This window comes from Octodon degus, unplaced genomic scaffold, assembly GCF_000260255.1.
Source record: "Octodon degus isolate 3935 unplaced genomic scaffold, OctDeg1.0 scaffold00088, whole genome shotgun sequence".
Classification (NCBI taxonomy): domain Eukaryota; kingdom Metazoa; phylum Chordata; class Mammalia; order Rodentia; family Octodontidae; genus Octodon; species Octodon degus.
In genome coordinates, this window is record NW_004524664.1 from 4,318,331 (window position 1) to 4,334,991 (window position 16,661).

A 16,661-nucleotide genomic window follows, 5' to 3' on the forward strand; every position below is an offset into this window, starting at 1 on the left:
AAAAAAAAAAAAAAAAAAAAAAAAAAAAAAAAAAAAAAAAAACTAGCCTGAACTACATAGTAAGATCCTGTCTCAAAAATAACTAAATAAATGAAGAAATTTTAAAAATTATTATCAGGAACCTGATAATTCTTCTACTTCAATGAAATATATCAGTTGTAAAAGTAGAACTCATTTCATCAGAAATTCATCATTCAAAGGAGACACAGAAGCCAGGCATAGTGTAATCCCCAGCACTCAAGAAGCTGAGAGAGGAGGATCACTGTAAATTCAAGGTCAGCCTGAACTACATGGTGAGACCCCCATCTCAAAAATAAATAAATAAATAAACACAGCCGGGCAGACAGTTCAGCAGCATTAGTGCCTGCCTGGCATGCACAAGGTCCTGAGTTCAATCCCTGGTACTACAAAAAATACATAAATTAACACAAATATAACAAAAACAAACAAACAAAACAGTAGATACAGAGACAGTGCAAAAGATGAGATTTGGAAACTTGCAACTTGAGTCGAAATACACTTGTACCACATTAGACTGGAAAGCCTTACCATGAGCCAAGTATGATGGCACATGCCTTTAATCTTAGCCTCTACAAAGATGAGACAGGAAGATCGCCAGATTTAAGCCGAGCCCCTGAAATTTATCAACTTAGTGAGACCCTGTGTCAAAAAAGAGCAGTAGTACAATGTGGAAGCCTTTTATGGGGTAAGACAAGAAAGCCTTATGTTCCCTGTCATCCAAACATATGAAGGAAAAAGCCTTAAGGTGGAAAAAGAACAATGGCCAGCACAGTAAGATATTTGTTCATTATACAGTAATTATTTTGTATAGCCCTGCTCCAAGAAGCAGCTTTAAGCATCTGCCCTGGCTGTTTACTCACCTGACCTGGATGGAGTTCTTCAACCTAGGGTGATCATGGCTTCAGCACAAGGCCCCCAGGCACCAGTTCATCTCTGAGTCCTTTGGTTTCTAGGACTCAACAACAGACAAGTCTCTGGGAACTTGACAAGCAGCAGTTAAGGAATGCTAGGCTAGAAATGTAATTCAGTAGTGCAGTGCCTGCCAGGCAAGTGCAAGGACTTGAGTTCAATTCCCAGCACAAAAAAAAGCACAGCAGTGAGGGAACTAAATCTAGTATTTTCATTGGTGCCAACACCAAGCACGTACTCAATGTCTGCCATTTTGGCCAGTAAATACATTCCAAGTAACATTAAGTTTATTCAAAGTAACTTTATGCACAAACTCCACATTATTTCTGTATATTGTGGAAAGTTCTTTTTTAACCGATCAATAGTATGTGTACATATGTATGAGGCATGATATAATTTGGTACATATACACAAAGTATAATTAGGATAATTTACCATTTCTATGTGTTGGGACTTTGTACTCTTCTCCTTATTTTGAAATGCAACCGGTCCAGACTGGAGCAGATACCTTGTGCAAGAGTATACATACAGGTCTGGCCAGATAGCTCAGCAGACTAAAGCACCTGCTTAGGCAGAGCGCAGCAGCCAGGGTTTGATCCCCGGGGTATACTGAGACCAGCGATTAAGACTGGGCATGGTGGCACACACCTGTAATCCCAGCACTTGGGAGTCTGAAAACAGGGGAATTACTACGAGTCTAATCAACGTAGTGAGACCCTGTAGATCCTGTCCTAAATACATTTTTTAAAAAAAAGAGTATACATACAGTCTCCTTTGTCACCTTTCCCAAGGCCACACTGGAGCCTGCAGCACAGGCTGAAAGCCCTTGGCCTATCTCTATGCCACCCTCATTCACATCCATTTCCTCTTCATTTATAATATGGTCTAGGTAGAAGCAGGAGTCAGCAAATCAGAGACTCAGACCCTGAGACTGCAAGGTAGAAATGACCTTTGACAGGCAGCAATGAAGCACAAGCTAGTACTTCCAGTGAATTCCTCAATTACCCAAAGACTTGTGGATACTTTAAGTCTCTGCCTTGATACATGCCAAGGATAGCTAGTTTTAGAGCTTTCTTTCCTGACCACCCCACAGCTGCCCATCACTGTGTCATCTAGGCCAGCCTTGAACCCACCACAGAGAACAGGATGTCTCAGCCTCTCTCGTGCTGGATCTATAGGAATATACCACCAAGCTCAACTAACATGTCTGAAATATCACTTGTGCTGGCAAAGCTCAGTACTGGTTCCTGAACTACCAGCATATTCCTCAGTCAGCAGAAACATGGCACACATGTTACTGTATTTTTCTTTTACGACAAAAGATATTACAAATGTATGAGTTATTTTTTCAAAACTAAACTTTCAGTGTTCAGGTTTAATTGCAGTGTTGACATCTGCAATTAATAAGTGGGTTTGAGGGGCTAGGGAGATAGCCCAGTTGAATAAGTGCTTGCCTGGCAAGCACAAGGGTCTGAGTTCAATTCCCAGCTCTGAAAAAAAAAAAAAAAGAAAGAAAGAAAGAAAGAAAGAAAGAAAGAAAGGAAGGAAGGAAGGAAGAAAGGCTGGTAAGATGGCTCAGTGGTCTAAAGCACCTACTTCGAACAAGCTCAGCAAAGCACAGGGACCACGGTCAATCCCCCAGCACCACATGCCAGCCAGCCCCGCCCCCTGGTAGGTTGAGCTGGGCACACACACACAAAATAAATAAATAAATAAATAAATAAATAAATAAAAATTTTTTTAAAAAAAAAGAAAGAAAGAAAAGTGGGTTTGAGGTTGCAGTTGGACATTTGGTCTCTAAAAGGTTCACCATCACTGGGCAAGGAGGACTGATGGACAGATGTTTTTCCTGTCCCTAGAAAACCACAGAAAAGCACATGTATTCAAATCAGGTGTAGCGGTATATGTGTAGTCACTGGTATTTGGGTGGCTGAGGCAGAAGAATCACTTGAGCCCAGAAGTTCAAGGTCAGTTTTGGTAACTCAGTAAGTTGCTAGGGAGAGTGGGGACTAGATGAGGCAGTTGGTCTTCACTCACAAATTTCTGAATCGTACTCAAAATGTCCTGGTGAGAAATGAAATCACTCAATGTCAATGGTCAGTGTTTTTCAACCAAGCATGGCAGTGCATACCTGTAATTGGTGTACCATCTCTAGCCCTCCTGTGCCCCACACTTAACTTTTTCTTCCCTCAGCCAATTCCTCACTGCTGCAAAGACTAAAATTCAACAACAACAAAAAGTCAGAAAATTACAAGTTTCTTTCTAGTCAGTTCCATGTACTGCATCCATGGTTGCACAGAGCAACCACTCTAACTGGCTTCCTACAGAATTGAAATAAAGGCAGCATATTGCTCCTTGCCAACGCTTTCTTCATACATTACTTTCCCACAAAAACATGTTCATCCTTTTTATTCCAATTATGTGAAATACTAAAATGTCAGAAGCATCTTTCCACATATCCTTCACTTCCAAGGATACACCAAATTTTATCTGTAAAAATATCTTGGGGTCTGGGGAGGTAGCTCAGTGGCATAAGCACCCACCTGGAAAGTGCAAGGCCTCGGGTTCGCATGCAGTACTGACCCCAGAATGCCAGATGTACTGTGCTGGCCACTAAAATCAGGCATGGTGGCACACGCCTGTAAGCCCAGCACTGGGGTGGCTGAGATAGGAGGATCACTACAAGTCCAAACTGCATAGCAAGACCCTTAATCAAAAACATAAAATGTGAGCTGGAGAGATGGCTCAGTGGTCTAAAGCACCTACTTGGAACAAGCTTGGCAAAGCACAGGGACCGTGGTTCGATCCCCCAGCACCACATGCCAGCCAGCCCCGCCCCCTGGTGGGCTGAGCTGGACACACACACACACACACACACACACACACAAATAAATGTTAAAAAAAAAAGAGTGCTAAAAAAACAAAAAAACATAAAATGTTTTTAAAAGTCTTACCAGCTGGTCATGGTGGGGCTCACCTGTAGTCCCAGCAGCTGGGAGGCTGAAGTAGGACGACTGACATGAGGTCAAAGGCAACCTGAGGGCTGGTGAGATGGCTCAGCGGTCTAAAGCACCTACTTAGAACAAGCTTAGCAAAGCACAGGGACCTCGGTTCAATCCCCAGCACCACATGCCAGCCAGCCCCGCCCCCTGGTGGGCTGAGCTGGCCACACACACACACACACACACTAAATAAATAAATTTTTTAAAAAAAGGCAACCTGAGCTACACAGTGAGTTCAAGACTAGCCTGAACTACACTGCCAAACCACCTTAAAAAAAAAATCTTTCAAATCTATCAATGCATCCAAGAACCAAAATGCATAGATGTGATAAAAGCAAATGTAGAGTGCTCACTATAGAACCTAGCTGGTACAAACATAGGTATTCACTTAAAACTTTTTCAACTTGTCTGTATGTTTGGAATTTAGATAATAAAATGTTAGGGAAAGATCTGTACATTTATTTATTTATTTATTTATTTAGTGGTACAGGGGATTGAACTCAGGACCCTGCACTTGCCAGGCAAGTGCTTATTCTACTGAGCTATGTCCCCAGCCCAAAATCTGTACATTTAGACACAGCTCAGATGCATGTGTTTGTTATGTATCTCTCCTCTGAACTCCTCTGGAAATTCAACTGAGTTTCCCTCCTGATACAGCTGTTCCCTAATATAACTACAATATTCTCTATCTCCTCTCCTCCTACATGGTACTGCAATGTTCTAAGACAGGTCACAGATGGTGAAAGGGACAGTGTGTCACTTCCAAGTTGAGGTTATTAAGCAACTGCCAATCTGCTTTGGCATGCTTTCTTGATAACTTGTCTGGGAAAATAGGCAAATTTCCTACGGGTCTTGTTAGCACTGGGATAGGACCTAAAACATCACATTTCCAACAAGCTCCTACAGGATACACATGCTGCTGGGTCAGGAACCAGACTACAGGGTAAACATACTGGTACCTACACTATACCTTCTTGTTTCTCTTTCTCTCTCTCTCTCTCTCTCTCTCTCTCTCTCTCTCTCTCTCTCTTTTTTCCTCTCTCTGTATTTAGGACAGGGTCTACAGGGTCTATAGGGTCTCACTACATAGATCGGACTTGCAGTGATTCTCCTGTTTTCAGCCTCCCAAGTGCTGAGATTACAGGCTCCCTGTCACCATGCCCAGTCTCAATCACCATCTCAGCATGCCCCGGGAGCAGGGCCAGCACGATCACCTGGGATGGAAGCCCTACCTGCTGTGCTCTGCCAAAGCAGCACTTTAGTCCCCTGAGCTATCAGGCCAGCCCTTAGTTTTGTTTGAGACATGAGTCATCTCCCTGGCCCCCAAGACAGGGTCTCATATGTAGCAGAGACTGGCCTCTAACTCATGATGATCCTCCTGTCTCAGCCTTCCAAGTGCTGGGCATTACCATTTCTAGCTTTCACTATACTTTCTAGGCAGTTAGCAGGGTAGGAAAACTTTTATTCTTCAAAGCTTAAAAAAAAAAAAAAAAAGGAGAAAATGGTACATTTCTAATTTTCCCCTGCCACATTTAAATATGTTAATGTAGTTAAATCTTTTTTGTGGTTCAGTATCTCATTCAGCCAATTTTATACTGCAGTGCCTCTTAAACATTAACATGAATGTAAATCACTGGGGATCTTAATAAGCTGCAGCAGAACATCTGGAAAAAGACAGATTTCTGCATTTCCAGTGGGTGCACGAGAGACACTGAAGCTTCTAGTCCATAAAGTACAATTTTTAAACAGCAATATTTTAAGGGGTTTTTTTGGTAATTTTTTAGTTTGATCAATTTGACAACACAAAATCATAAAACATATTGAAAACAATAAAGACAATGCATATCTTTTGAAATAGTTTTCTACTACTGTGTAAGAGGGTCTCATCCCATACTTTTTAGAGTTTTAAAATCACCAACCTCAAAAATAAAGTACGAATTTTTCAAATGCCCATTACACACATCCAGTTTTACCTCCAACTACCAAGCACAGCTGCCTGTACAAGTCTTAACTTTTTGAGTCTGTCTGAACTGTTCTTAGCTCTACCCAAGCAAACACATTTTTGCTTTAATAACACAGCAAGTTCAACAAAAGTAAGTCAGCACTTCAAAGGTCCCCTTCTATTTCTCTTTAAGTGATCTTTAAGTTGGGTACTTATAGGCTATTATGGTTTGTGTCTAGTTGTCCCCCAAAAGTCTCATGTAAATCCTGGCATGGGCTTTTAGCATTTGTGATTAATTTTTGATCCAAGGCTGGGATTATGGGTCTGAGTACTGCTGGAATTATGGGTGTGAGTGCTACACCCAGCCCAGGGCAGACAGCCTGAAAGTACCATTAAGAGAGAGACAGACTTGCCCTCGGTAGCCATTGTTACCACTACTTCTCTCATTTGCTCTCTGCCCTTTGCTGCCACAATGAACAGTTGTTCTCTGCCCTGTGTCATTCTGCCTTGGAGCCAGCTGAGTAGGGGTTAAAACCTGAAGTAACTATGAGCTAAATAAACCTTTCCTTCCTTCATTTTGGGTGTCTGGTATTCATCCCAGCAATGAGAGAAGAGTAAATGAGACACAGGCCAATCATTTCATTCACCAAGCACAGAAAATATGGATCCTTCCTCTCACTGGCACACATTTTTTTCTCATACAATTTTTGAGATATAGTTAACACATAAAATCCACCCATTAGCGCTGGCGAGATAGCTCAGCAGATTAAGGGCCTGCTTAGGTAAGCACAACGACTGGGGTTTGATTCCACATGCCTTACCACCACCACCCCCACTCCCCGCTCAGCTGGTGTGCCAAGCTGGTGGGCTGAGCCAGCTACTGAGTGCCAGCTACTGAGTCTGGGCATGGTGATGCATGCCTGTATTCTCAGTGCTGGGGAGGCTGAAAATAGGAGGATTACTACTAGTCCAAGCTGCGTAGTGAGATCCTGTACCAAATACATTTTTTAAAAATGTAAAATAAAAATAAACCCCCCCCATTGGAGGTGTGGAAGCCACTCAACTCAGTGATCTTTAACACATTTACACTTGTGCAACCATCACCACTGAACTGAGAACATTTCATAACTTAAAAAAAAAAAAATCCAAAAAACATGCTGTATAATCCCAGCACTCAGGAAACTGTGGCAGAAAGACTGCTGCAGTGACTGCAAAGCCAGCCTAAACTACACTGCAAGACTCCATCTCAAAAAATAAAGAAAAAAAAAAAATCAAAAAACCCACAACTCTATAAGCTGCTCAGTATCTCCAGTCCCCAAACCTCTGGCAAACACTAACATTACTGTCTCCGTAAATTTGCCTCCTGTGCCATTTTACATAAACGTTGTGGTGTGCACTTGTACTTCAAGCCTGTGACCCAACAATATTCTATTGAATGAATATATCAATTTTGTTATTAATCCATTCATCAGTTGCTGGGCATTTGTCTTATTTCTACTTTGGGCTATTATGAACAATAATGGTGCTATCAACATGTGTGTAAAGTTTTAACGAGAATATATTTTCAATTATCTTGGGTATACACCCAAGAGTGAACACACAATACTACTCATATTTTGAAAAACTGCCAAACTATCTTCCCAAATAGATATCATTTTACAATCCCACCAGCAATGTATGAGAATTTCACTATTACATTTTCACCAAATGAGGAAGTTGCATCTCTTGAACGAAAGAAGTGTGATTCCATACTATAATAATGATCGCCTCCTGGTAAAAATACTGCATTAACAAAACAGAAACGTATTTCTGGCTGGTATACAGAGATGTTACCTCTCAGAGCCACCTTCTTAATTTGAAAATAAGGTGCCATAATAACACGCACTTTGAAATTTGTTACTGTTAAATAAAATAATGCACGTAAAGATGCTTTTACAACACTGACTACCGCAAGAGTCAATCTCAGCAAAGTTGTAGGAGCAAAGGGCTAAACGCCCGGGCACCTCTCCCCTCATTCAGGCTTCCTTCCCTCGGGAGGGTTTGCCGAGCGACAGGCGGAGGCTACAGTCACCCTGGCCACGCTGGATAAATTGCCACAGCTCGAGCAGAGCCCAGTCACTCCAGCAACGGCGCCCGCGCAGAGACCCGCAGCTAGCTACTATGCTTAGGCAGTCAACGCAGCATCTTTTTCACCCTTTTAATGGTAATATACAAACACCGAGTGGCCGAAGCAGAAACGTCGGGTAAAGGAATAAGCGTTTCCTCCCACAGATCTCTTCAACACACACCCCACCCCACGCAAAAAAGAAAAGAAACCCGGGCCACGACAAACCCTGGAGCTACAAACCCCCAACGGCCCTCACCTCCCACCACCAAAGATACCCCCTGTTGGTTCCCCCAGGACAAACGGTGCAAAGCTCACTTGGTGACTTCCAGCAGCTCGACCAGGTTCTGGCCAGACGCCCCCAGAGGAATAGTAGCCATCGCCGCCTCCTCCTTCGGGCCAGGTGGTCTCCGGGCCGCCCCCGCGCACCCGCCACGAAATGGGGGGTTGGGGAGGTTCGGGGCGAAGAGGATACAAGGGTGGAGGTACATGCACGGGCACATCCCCACCCCCCGGCCCATAGTAGCGGCCGTAGGACGGACCGTCACTGGGGCCGTAGCCCGAGCGCCTCAGGGCAGACATGGGCTCCGCCGCCCTGAAGCGCTTCCCGCCCCGCCCCCACGGCGGCCCACTGCGCAGGCGCTGCAGGGCGAGTGGGACAGGACAGCACTGAAGGGGGTCGGACGACAACAGCCAATCCCAGGCCGGGTCCCGCCCCTCCTGCCGCCGAGCTGGGGGCGTTGAAGGACCGCGACCCGAGTTCGCAGGGCTTCAGACGAGGGCGGAGAGGACCAGGGGCCGTGTTCTTAAATGGGAACATACATTTTCGTACTGTCTATCCAACCTGTATTCTTCTTCCCCGCTTATCAGGGTTGGTAGAGCTGTGTACCCGGATGCCTAGCTGGCTCTCCTCTTCCGGGGAACGGGTTTGCGGTAACCGGAAGTGGGTGGGGAAGATGAAGGCGCTTCCGGCAGGCGGGGGCCGCGGCACGCCGGAGCAAAAGTGTTGGTCTGGGTCGGGGTTCTCCCGGTCCCGCCAAGGTGGCGACTGCGGTGGGAGGCAGGAGGTGTCAGACGCGCTGTCCCACCTCCGCTATCCATCACAGCCTCAGCTAAGTTCAAAATGAACTATATGCCCGGCACCGCCAGCCTCATTGAGGACATCGACAGTGAGTAGCTCGTCTCTTCCCGGCGAAGCCGGGGCGGCCCCTTCTCGGGCGGGCGCCACTTGTGAGGGAGCTCGTGGAGAGAGCCCGGGCCGGCGCTGTGCTCCGCGCTGAGAGCTAGGCGGCCGCGTTGACAGCCTCGGCTCCGCGCCTGCCGCCTTGCTCCACACCCCTCTCCCCCGCGATCCACGCCAGCCCTCGGTGTGGAATTCATTCTTGCTGCCGAGGCTTGTGGCAGCCGAGGCCTGAAGGCAAAGGTGACCCAGCAGACCTCTCCCGCGTCCACTGTCTTCCACCTACAATATTTTGAAGTATCAGTACATAAAAACTGCAAAAACATTGAGACAACAGCAGTTAGATTTAATTAGCAGTTAAAGTGGGCTTTCTGTTGTGTAACCACTTGCAAGTGGCCTTTATTGTGAGAGTCATTAGCACTTTCACGTTATGGTAGTGAGCCAGACATGGTACTTCCTAGAAAGACTATGTTACTTCGAACTTTTTTTTTGTTAAATAATTTTACTTTACTAAAAGGATCGCCCTGCTTGTGTCCATAGTTACTGTAACTATGCAGGTTAGAGTGAGTCTATGTTCACTTTCTCATTTTATAGTTATCTGAGATCATTAATGTAATTTCAACCAAATACTATAATAACCACTTTATAAACATATCTATAAGTCAGAAGAATATAACTTATTTTAGTTGTTTGAGCATGACCTTTATCTCTGATAAATCTCAGTTATCCGAAGCCCCAACACAGGGGTCTCTAACCTCTGGCCGGGTCTGTGGCCTGTTAGGAACCCAGCTGCACAGCCGGAGGCAGGACTAAAGCTTCCTGAGTTATTTACAGCCGCTGCCTATTGCTGGAATTAGCGCTCGAGCTCCACCTCCTGTCAGATCAGCTGTAACCTTAGATTCTCATAGGAGCCTGAGCCTACAGTGAACTGCAAGTGGGAGGGATTTTGGCTGCGTGCTCTTTAATCATTCCAAAATCCCCATGTAGTCCACCCACCCTAGGAATATTGTCTTCCAAGAAATCAGACCCTAGTGGCAAAAAGGTTACAGACCAATGCCCTAACACATCCTACTACTTTGTCAATCCCACTAAACTGTACCTGTTTGTGGATTGCAAGTCCCTCCTTTACTGAAAAATTTAAAACCATTCGCTATACCGTTCACTTCCCAAATCTTAGGCACACATACTTTCTCCTATGTCTTCCCTCTTTCTGTATTTTCTTTCTTTCCGTCTTTTTTTCCTTCTTTTCTGTATTTTCACCCCCTCATTTGGAAAGAAGTACTACTCCTTATGTAATGCTCTTTGCTTCAGGAAGCTTCCACTCTGCATTGTTCTTTCCTATCTGCTGTCTTTTCCACCAGCCATCCCTCTTTGTTACTATCTTGAGTCATCCCTTTTTGACTGTATCTCCTGACCACCTTGCCCCTGAAATCTAATCTTTGCTGTGAGCACACTAGTGAAGCTACATTCTTCAGATGTCAGTCTGGGACCCTCCTCTGAGTTTTCAGCTCGGTAACATTATGATACTATCGTCATAGGATTCTTCATTCTGGGCATTCTTGCTTTCTGTAATACTGGTTGCTGATTTTCTTATTTTGTGACTCTGTGTTTCCCAAAACAGGTGATCTGAGTTGTGAGTTTGGTTTGCTGTGTTCTCTAAATCCCTAAGGGTCTCCTATATGGATTTGAGCCTCATAAACTGCTCTTGTTTACCAGTTAGTGAATCTTCAGTATTTCCTGAAGTCAAATCCCAATTCAGCCTTCCCCAATAGTTTTGTTTTATTTTGTGACAGAGTCTTGCTGTGTAGTCGAGGTCAGCCTTGAATTCACTGTTCAGCCCAGGCTGACCTCAAACTGGCAGTCTTCCTGCCTCAGCCTTCCAAGTGCTGGAATTACAGATGTACACTATCATGGGCAGTTCCCTCAGTACTTTTCTGACTTTAGCTCTTTTTATTTCCCTTTGTCTTTATATCTTTTAGCCACACAGATGGATATACAATCTTTTTTTCTTTTTTGACTTCTGCCTGTTTTACAGATTTTTCTTCCTTTCTCATGGCCGAAGTTTATTTACTTTTTGGGTCCAACTCCAGTACCTGTTCCAGGTGGAAACAGTTTCTCTGCCTAAAGTCTCATGTAATTAAGATTTATTTGCTCATGGTACTTAATTACAGCCTAAGGAATACAGTAAATTCCTCCAAGGGAAAAATCACTTCCCCTCTCTTCTATATCCAGAAACTTTATGCTTGACGTTACATAAATTAACGGCTGACAACTCTCACTTCTCCAAAAAGTGGATTCTTGTCGTTCAGTCTTGTCTCACAGCTACCTGTGCAGAGTTTCCCTCGCCACCCTAGCTTCCCTGGCTTCTGTAACTTCACCTGCCCATCTCATGGTACCTTTTTATTCTGTTGTACTAATCAGAATATGTAGTTTTTGTCTTTCCCTACAATGAAATTCATAAGGTTGATCTCATGTATTTTGAGACTCCAGAACCGAATATAATTCTCAGTAAATATTAAATTTCTTCTCTAGCATATTGTCATGTTCTCATTTTTATTTTTAAAAAATCATTTACTTATTTGGTACAGGGTCTCACTACACAGCTCGGACTCATAGTGATCCTCCTGTGTCAGCCTCTGCAGCCCTGGGATTACAGGCATGTACCACCACGCCTGGTTTCAGTGGCCAGCATGGCTCAAGGGCCTAGGGATATGCCGGGGATCGAACCCAGGTCCTTGCACTTGCCAGGCATGTACTTGTGTCACTAAGCTATGTCCCCAACCCTGTCAATTTATTTTTGAGACAAGGTCTCACTAAAATGCCCCAACCCACCTCCAACTTGCAATCTTCCTGCCTCAGCTTCCCTGGTTGCTGGGATTACAGTGTGTATTGCCATGCCCGGTGAAAGTATTTTAGATTGAAAGTCTAAGATTAAGATCATAAAGATCATCTGGACTAAGTTTCTCAATTTTCAGATACACAAAGCAACATGGCACTGAGACGGTTAACAGGAGGTTGGGTCAGCTTTCTAACCCTGATGCACAATTCTTCTCACACTGAACTCTAGTCCAGTGCCTGGCTGCCATGGTACTGCTGCCATTTTCCCAATGAACTTCACCTTAACTGCATCACCAGGAGAAGTAGTACAGATTAAACTATTTATGGTTTCACTGAGGCAGACAGCGTTCTAAAGATCTTTTTTTATCCCTTCAGAAAAACATTTGGTCCTGCTACGAGATGGAAGAACACTTATAGGCTTTTTAAGAAGCATTGATCAATTTGGTATGTATTAACTATGGACTTCCCCTTTAATTCTCTAGACTGTAAGAGCCACCTATTGCATTTTTTTGTTATTTCTTACTAAAATTTATCTGCACATTTTCTACACGTGTCTGGCGTAATGGGATTGTGTTGAGTGAGTAAATCATTGTTTTCTACATTATGATTATATGTTGCAAAAGCTTGTATATCTATAGGCGCATGTTTCTAAGCTGGTCTTCACTACCATGTTTTGGACTGTTTTTTTATTTCCCCCGTTAGAGGGAGCCAAATGGTAGAAATAAACTCAGTCCACTGAAAGGCTGCTCATTTGTACATTGGCTTGGGTGCTCCTACTCTTCAAAGCACTTCCTGCACTAAAGGTAATCCCTCCCTGTCCAGTGAAAAGTGGGTGAAAGGCATTTCCTGAAGCTTAATGTTAAACTTGATATTTTACATGTAGGGATCCAGCAAACTCAGGAGTGTACATCTTTTGTTTTGCAGTCTATATTTTTCTAAAGTTAAGACATCTATGTTTCTAAGAACTTCTCAGTTCACATCTGTGTTGTTAAGGTACTTGTTAAGATTACTAGTTTCGAACATGGAAAAAAACAACGTAAGTGAAATGCAAGAATTATAAAAGATACCAGGGCATGGTGGCGTGCACCTGTAGTCTCAGCTAGTCAGGAGGCTGAGGTAGTAGGGACACTTGAGCTTAGGAGTTTAAGCTCTCCCTGACCATCCAAGCAAAACCTCTTGTCAGAAAAAGAAACAAGGTATGACGTAGGTTTCTGCTTTACTTCAAATAATAGAAAGAAGAAAAATAATTATTTTTAACACATTAGAGTTCTGAATTTTAAATTTATATAGTACTTTGAGATGTAAAGAGTAAATATTGAGTTTCAGATTACCAGGGATGTTTATCTGACTAAATGGAAAAAAAGTTTTTCCTGTGTCATAATCCATGGATACATAACACTAGGTTAAAGTCACATACGTGCAACAGAGAAAAGTCCTTTCCTTCAAAAAAACAGTTTAATTTTGGTGGTTGTTTAGGCTCAGGTGTTCTAAATTCCTGTGTGTGTGTGTGTGTGTGTGTGTGTGTGTATTTATTTTTGTAGCCATGTTGATATTAGCAGTTAATACTAGAATTTATATTTCAGAATTTATTTGTGCTATCATTCATGACTTATTCAACATAATCCAAAGTAATCTCAATCTTTAAAGGTTTCCTAAGTAGAGGGAAAATAGATAAGAGCTGGGTGCAGTGGCACATGCTTATAATCCCAGTACTTGGGATGCTGAGGCAAGAGGATTGCTGAGTTCTAGGCCAGCTTGAACTGTATAGTAGTTAAAAAAAAAAAACCTGTCTTAAAAAAAGATTTCCTAAATTGTATGTCTTACTCAGTGAAATAAAAGATTACTTTGAAATTTTTGTTTTTGTCAGAATTAGAAAATTTGGAAATTTTGTTTAGTAAAATCTTTTCTTCTCAAAATGCCATAACTGAATAATTGCTAGACCTTCCCCCAATAATATGAACTAAATATCTTTGTTTCTTCCCTGTGCACTTATAGCTAACTTAGTGCTACATCAGACTGTGGAACGTATTCATGTGGGCAAAAAATACGGTGATATTCCTCGAGGGATTTTTGTGGTCAGAGGAGAAAATGTGGTCCTACTAGGAGAAATAGTAAGTGAAAACTGTTAAGCTGTTATGGATCTTGCTATTCATGCTAGTTAGGTTTCTGTCTTTTCAAGAGGGAAAAAAAAATAATTTCCACATTTTATCAAGCTTCTCACAGGTACCTACTGAGTTAGGGATGTTACTAAAAGTAATCAGCTTTGTTCCAGTATTTTTGACATTTTAAAGATTTTGAGGACCGGGGATGTAGCTCAGTGGCACAAGCTTCTGTCTGACAAATACACCATCCTGAGTGTGATTCTCAGTGAAAAAAAAAATTTTTTTTTTTTGGTAAAATACTGATTGTACAGTAGTTTTTTTTTTTTAATGCATTAAAAAATAACAATGAAAAAAATTAATAATAATGAAAGCTGAGAACAAAGCATGGTGGCATACAACTATAATCCAACATTTGGAGGCTGAGGTAGGAGGATCGCCCATGAGTTTAAGGCCAGCCTGGTCTCCTTAATGAATTCAAAACCTGCCTGAACTGTATGGGAGAAACCCTATCTAGTTGTTTTTGTTTTTTCTTTTAGGTGGGTGTGGTGGTGCATACTTGTAATCCCAGCACTTGGATTGAGGCAGAAGGATCACATGAATTTGAGGCCAGCATGGGGTACCTAGTGAGGCCTGAACTACATAGCAATACCCTGTCTCAAAAAAAAAAAAAAAATGTTCTTTTAGGGCTCAGTGGTCTAAAACACCTGATTAGGCAAGCTTAGTCAGGTTCAAGGGCCACAGTTCGATCCTCAGCACCACATTCAGCGCCAGACCACATGCAGTGCCAGCCCCACCCCTGGGCGGGTGAGCTGGCCACCAAAAAAAAAAAAACCAAAAATTTAACATAAATTTGCTTATTAATGCAATATTTCTGATATCTCTGCTAGCAGAAAACTGAAGACGCTGATTTATATATATTGGGTTACAAAAGTATGACTTACATACATTGGAATATCCTGCAACTGTTTAAATAAATTGGGTATAAATTGTTCATCACAGTAATCTGTATTTGAAGTAAGACACATTGCATATCCAGTGTATTCTTCATATTTTTAAAGAAGGCAGGTAGAAGGAATGGCTGTAGGAAAAATCCCTCTATTCCCTGGCCTGAGGGTGTATATCAGCTTTGCACAAATCTTTGAGTCACAACCAGGAGGCAGGGAGGAGTCTGAATCTGTGCCAGAAAGGCCAGTTTTCAGGTGCCAGGCTCAGACCCTTCTGAAGTACTGTCGCTGTGGTCTGTGGTACCTTGTATATCCGTGTACAAGCTAGTACCTTAAACTTTTAGTCAAACTCTGCCCCTTATGATCAGTGGGTTTGCCAGGAAATGCAACATCAAAAATCCCTTCAAGAATAATTGAGGGGCCAGGGAGATGGCTCAGTGGAATAAGCGCTTCCCTAGCAAGTGCAAGGGTCTGAGTTCAATCCCCGGTTCTGCAAAAAAAAAAAAAAGGGCTGGAGTTGGGGTGTAGCTCACTGGTAGAGCAGCAGCCTAGCATATATGAGGCCTTGGGCTCCATCTGTAGCACCACAGAGATAAGAGGGAGGAAGGACTGGTAACCAGCTGTTCTGTTTTTTTACCCAAAACTTTGGCATTTGATCTATTTTTTTTTAAGTTTTTGATAGTTTCCTAATACCTAGCCATACCTTAATTCAGTTTACAGAACTCTTTTGAGTAATTCAGTTTGTAGCTATCTTTTAACATGTCATTTTGTAGTAGCTTAATTTAGTTAGGAGTAGATGTTCAAAAAAGCCAGATGAAACAGTCAGATAAAAGAAAAACCCATCTGGGCTAAGAATTGATGCAAGGAGCTGAGCTAGCTGGGTGTGCTGGTGCAGTCCTATAATCCCAGCATTCCAGAAGCTAAAGCAAGAAGATTTCTGTGAGTTTGAGGCCAGCCTGAACCTCATAGTGAGACCTGAGTCCAAAAAAAAAAAAAAAAAAAAGAATAAGCCAGTTTAGAGATGCAAAGGTAAACAGAAAAAGAGGATAAAGGGTCCAAGGATATAGCTCAGTGATATAAGTGCCTGCCTGGCAAGCACAAGGTCCCAAGTTCAATCTCTGATACCACGAAAAAAGAGGATTAAAAATAAAAAAGATCTAAGATGCCAGCGTGGTGGTACACAGGTGCAAGCTCAGCATGCAGGAGGCCAAGTCATGAGGACCACTGCAAGTTAGAGGCCAGCCTGGGTTACATAGTGAGTTCAAGATTCAAGGCCAGCCAGAATTACATAGCTATCTGAAAAAAACTTGAGAGAGAGAGAGAGAGAGAGAGAGAGAGAGAGAGAGAGAGAGAGAGATAAGGACCTTTCCTCCAGGAAGATACCCTAAATTAGCTGACATCCTAACCTTCTCGCAGGACTTGGAAAAACTGAGGAATGCAGAACTGACCATTTTCTTTTGAACTCAGTTTCCTGTGAACCAGCTAAATAATTAATTTCCTTTAAATCCCAAACCAGGCCTGGCGGTGCATACTTACAATCCCAGACTCAGAATTGCCATGAGTTTGAGGCCAGCCTGGACTACATAATTCAAGATCGTCTGTTTAAAACAAAGCCCAGG

General features: G+C 42.8%; 2 protein-coding genes across 3 annotated transcripts in view; one reads left to right on the forward strand and one right to left on the reverse strand.

Moving 5' to 3' along the window:
• Bag4 (BCL2 associated athanogene 4) overlaps positions 1–8,602 on the reverse strand; it is a 46,569-nt gene extending 37,967 nt beyond the window's left edge. Inside the window, exon 1 of the mRNA XM_004637253.2 lies at positions 8,297–8,602. Coding sequence (XP_004637310.1) covers positions 8,297–8,560 — 264 coding nt within the window. The 5' untranslated portion in view covers positions 8,561–8,602. The remainder of the gene's footprint in view (positions 1–8,296) is intronic.
• Positions 8,603–8,735: 133 nt separating this feature from the next.
• Positions 8,736–16,661, forward strand: part of Lsm1 (LSM1 homolog, mRNA degradation associated) — an 11,506-nt gene continuing 3,580 nt past the window's right edge. The window contains exons 1-3 of one of the 2 annotated variants that reach the window (XM_023721972.1): positions 8,736–8,849; positions 12,372–12,440; positions 13,992–14,107. In XM_023721972.1, the coding sequence (XP_023577740.1) occupies positions 8,789–8,849; positions 12,372–12,440; positions 13,992–14,107 (246 nt within the window). In that variant the 5' untranslated portion in view covers positions 8,736–8,788. Of the gene's footprint in view, positions 8,850–8,923; positions 9,148–12,371; positions 12,441–13,991; positions 14,108–16,661 lie in introns of those variants that run through there. The other variant, XM_004637255.2, reaches the window with a different exon arrangement.